This window comes from Hipposideros armiger, unplaced genomic scaffold (assembly GCF_001890085.2).
Source record: "Hipposideros armiger isolate ML-2016 unplaced genomic scaffold, ASM189008v1 scaffold_11, whole genome shotgun sequence".
Lineage (NCBI taxonomy): Eukaryota > Metazoa > Chordata > Mammalia > Chiroptera > Hipposideridae > Hipposideros > Hipposideros armiger.
The window spans coordinates 3,563,473-3,567,959 of NW_017731361.1; the positions used below are offsets into that span (position 1 = coordinate 3,563,473).

Sequence of the window (4,487 nt, forward strand, 5' to 3'; positions counted from 1 at the left end):
AAGCCCTTCTCCCCAACCCCCACCCAGTTGGTTGGAGCGCCAAAAGACACTGCAAATCTGTTTGTTTATTTGTTTTGTTTGTTTGTTTGTTTGTTTGTTTGTTTTTGCTCTCCCGTGGTCTCTGGGAGGATTATGTGGAGCGTGCCTCCGCCGGGTCGCAGATATGGTGACTTCAGTTTGAGCGAGTATCCTCACTGGCTTTTCAATTCCCAAGGACTTTTTTTCTGAAAGGGAAGTACAAGGCGAGTCTCTCGTTGCTTTGGCAACAAACTTTCAACCTCTACCTAACTCTCCGGAATGAGAACATCTCTATTAATACATTCGATAGGCTGGGGAGTTGAGCTGCTCAATGCAAATTTTCTTCCAAGTGCAAAACAGCTTACCGGGCTCGGCTAGCCATTGGCAGCGCTGCGGTGAGAGGCTAGTAAAGCCGAGAGCAGCGTTTGCAGGAGCCTGTTGGCGGAAAAGGGAAAGTATATCCGCAACAGGTGGCGGCTGCTGCAGAGAGTGCGCTTGTGAGAACGGATGGCGGTTGCGCGCAGAAAACTCTTGCAAAGCAGGCAAGTGGGGTCTCTTCTCCTTTGCCTGTGCGTTTCTCTGGGGGGTGCGGCAACCATCCGCTATTCGGTGGCGGAGGAGATGGAGAGCGGTTCATTTGTGGCTAATGTGGCTAAGGACCTGGGGCTGGAGGTAGGGAAGCTGGCTGCGCGCGGGGCGCGGCTCGTTTCTGAGGGCAACAAACTGCACTTCCGGCTCCACCGCAAGACAGGGGACCTGTTTGTGAAGGAGAAACTGGATCGGGAGTCACTCTGTGGCAAAGCCGACCCGTGTGTTCTGCACTTTGAAATAGTCCTGGTGGAGCCGCTGCAGTCCTTCCGTGCTGAGGTCAGGGTGTTTGATATCAACGACAATGCCCCGATTTTCCCAAACAAGGAGCCGCTTTTAAAGATTCCGGAAAGCACCCCCCTGGGTTCACGGTTTCCTCTACAGAGCGCCCAGGATCTGGACGTGGGCCTCAACGGTCTTCAAAACTACACCCTGAGTGCCAACGCCTATTTCCACCTGCACACCCGCTTCCGGAGCCACGGGCCCAAATATGCTGAGCTGGTGCTGGATAAACCCCTAGACAGAGAGGTGCAGCCTGAAGTCAACTTGACCATTATGGCGGTGGACGGCGGGTCCCCGCCCAAGTCTGGCACTGCCCACATCCGCGTGGAGGTCCTGGACGTCAATGACCACGTGCCCCAGTTCTCCCGCCTGGTGTACCGTGCTCGGGTACCGGAAGATAGTGCCAACGGTTCTTTGGTGGCCACGGTGACTGCCACGGACCTAGACGAGGGCTCCAACAAGGAGATAACGTACTCTTTAGCTCAAAACCCAGAAGCAATTCTGCAGACGTTTCAAATTGACTCTGAGACTGGACAGATTCGACTCAGGGGACCCCTAGATTTTGAAGCTATTGAAACGTACGACATTGACATTCAAGCTACTGACGGAGGAGGCCTCTCTGCCCACAGCAAAGTCCTGGTGGAAGTGGTGGATGTGAATGACAATCCTCCTGAAGTGATGGTCTCCTCTGTGTCCAGCCCTCTTCCTGAGGACGCCCCACTAGAGACTGTAGTGGCCCTTTTTTCGATCCGAGACAGAGACATTCGAGTGGGAGGAAAAATCACCTGCTTCCTCAGAGAAGACCTTCCCTTTGCAGTCAAACCTACATTCCGGAATTCTTACTCGCTGGTCACTCACAGAGGCTTGGATCGAGAGGAGATTTCAGGCTATAATATCACCCTTGTTGCCATGGATACTGGGCCACCCAATCTGTCCACAGAGACTGTGATAGAGGTGCTACTATCTGACATTAATGACAATCCCCCAGTATTTCAGGAAGACTCCTACATCTTGACAGTTCGAGAAAACAACAGCCCTGCAGTTTTTATTGGCAAGGTCCATGCTGAGGATCTAGATTTGGGTGAGAATGCCCAAGTAACATATTCTCTGCTGCCTCCCAAAAGTGGAGATCTGTCAGTCTTTGCTTACATCTCCATAAATTCAGACAATGGGAAGCTTTATGCATTGAGGACCATGGATTATGAGGCCATTCAAGATTTTCAGTTTGTGATAAAGGCAACTGATGGTGGCTTCCCGTCACTGAGTAACCAGGTTACTGTCAGAGTGGTTGTCTTGGATGACAATGACAACCGCCCAATGATCTTGTACCCACTGCAGAATGGCACCTTGCCCTGCAATGATCTGGCGCCCAGGTCTGCAGAGGCAGGCTATTTGGTGACCAAGGTAGTGGCTGTGGATAGTGACTCTGGTCAGAATTCTTGGCTTTCATATCATCTACTTAAGGCCACTGACTCTGGGTTATTCTCTGTTCAACAACAAAATGGGGAAATTCGTACATTGCGGCAGATATCTGAGAGAGACCCCATGATGCAGAAACTGATCATTCTTGTTCAAGATCATGGCCAACCAGCTCTTTCCACTACTGCCTCACTCAACATTCTGCTAGTAGCTGGCTTTTCCGAGCCCTATTTGCAGTTCCAGGATCCAGCCAAACATCCTACAAGGGTAAACCCATCCACTAAATATCTGGTCATTTCTCTGGCTGTGCTTTCCTTTCTCTTTCTCCTCTCTGTCACAGTGATCTTCATTATACACATCTACCAGAAAATTAAATATAGAGAAAAGATCACAATTCAAGAGCATTTCTATGATGACTGTAATTTTTCTAACCACCTGGTACAAGGAGGAGCCAGTGGATCTTTATCGCAGGCTTGTCCCTATGAAATGTGCTCAGCCACTGGCACTGGCACTAGTGAGTTCTGGTTTCTTAAGCGCTTTATGCCCAATTTTCCCTTCCCCCATGGCACTGGGGAGGTGAAAACAGAGGCTGGCTCCAGTTTACCACCAGATTCTGATAGGAATAGGTCTCAGGGGCCAGGGGGTCATGCCCGAGTAGCTAATGACTATATGTAGCACATATTCATGAGCCTCATGTAGCCATTATTCATGTCTCCCCTCCAAGTTCATTAGTCCTGGAAATGCTTAATTCAATGAAGATATCCTTTTATTTTGCCTTTAAATTATTTTCCAATAGAAAGGTATGTATCTATAGGGAAGAGAACAAGCTACTAGTTTTGATATAGTATCAGAAAGCAATTAGGTTTGAGAAGCAGAAATATAGTTTATCATTATTCAGAAATTTCTAGATTATTTTTGTCCTTTGATGAGTGGAGATCATTTTTGAATCAGCATCTTGCATGCCATCATTCATTCTCATGCAAATGCCTGGTGAATGGATGGTGGCCCTCAGAAATAATCAGGTGGGGGGAGGGTAAGGGGGAAAAAAAGAATTTGCCTTATTTGCAAATGTGAGTAAGAGCAGATATAAGACTGAAGAGATTCAGCTTAAGAATGTTCTCCAAAATTAAGTTAGATGTAGATTTCTTAATGGTTGTTGGGAGTCTTAGGCAAGCTCCAAATCTTTCTATATACACAGATGTCTATCCCATTCTTATCGGAGACCAGTTATTTGAATGTGGGGAATAAAAGATGGATGAGAAAACAATAAATTAGGCTTGTTGTTAGCAAGTGCTATCGAACAGCTACAAAATAAAAAGATACGAAAGGAAAAGGAGTTCATTAACATCAATTAAGTAACTTTAAGAACAGATACATTTTCAGGTATTACCTGGTTAGATCTAAGCCATTTTCCCCTGTGAGCATTCTGAAATGATTGATGCCACGGAAACTGAGAAAAAGAGGTATTTCCTGGCAAATCATTTGTAAAATGAAACAGAGTAGGGAAACAGGTTAGGTTTATTTTTTATTATCACTGTTTGCTTTCATTCTAAAAGAAACCAATATTAAAACATTAACATATTTCAAGGATGCTATCAATACTACTAGTGTGCCTTAAAAGTTAAAAAAAAAGTCTGCTTTAATTGAGTGCCTTTTAAAATATAAATGTGTGTAAATTCAGACCCACAAGGATATGTCCTGAACAAAGGGGCACAATATTTGTTCCTGGAATTCCAAGGATAGAACAATACCTCTTAAAATATTTCTTAAATATACCAGATCATATTTATTGATATAAGCATTATTCTTGGAATTATGACTGATACCTAGTGGGGCCACCTGGCTGTCTACATAGTGGCCAGGATATACTAAAAATTAATGCTAAGTTATTTTTAAAATGTTGGAGCTGCCTACGGCAGAATTGGTGTAACCTATGGCTGACTTCAATATTTTCCTTAATATTTTGAGAATAGATGAAGAAAGTGCAGTATATCAGTAAATTATCTTTCTTACTAATATTAAATATTTTTTACAAATTGAATTATAATCCTGCTCCTTTGGAGTAAAGGTCTTTCTTGCACAAAACATACAATAGTGTTCCGGTGTATTTAGATTAGGATTAATTAAGGTATGCTGAGATAAGAGGTTTTAAGAAAGAAAGGACATAGGGCTGGCCGAGT

At 44.8% G+C, this 4,487-nt stretch overlaps 1 protein-coding gene across 1 annotated transcript; it reads left to right on the forward strand.

Moving 5' to 3' along the window:
* The first annotated feature begins 435 nt into the window (after positions 1-435).
* PCDHB1 (protocadherin beta 1) lies at positions 436-3,050 on the forward strand. Its single transcript, XM_019661496.1, has one exon. The coding sequence runs from the start codon at positions 526-528 to the stop codon at positions 2,980-2,982; it is 2,457 nt and encodes an 818-aa protein (XP_019517041.1). The 5' UTR covers positions 436-525; the 3' UTR covers positions 2,983-3,050.
* Positions 3,051-4,487: the final 1,437 nt, after the last annotated feature.

Coding starts and splice junctions, on each gene's coding strand:
- PCDHB1 (XM_019661496.1), top strand. CDS start 526: ATGGCGGTTGCGCGCAGAAAACTCTTGCAAAGCAGGCAAGTGGGGTCT.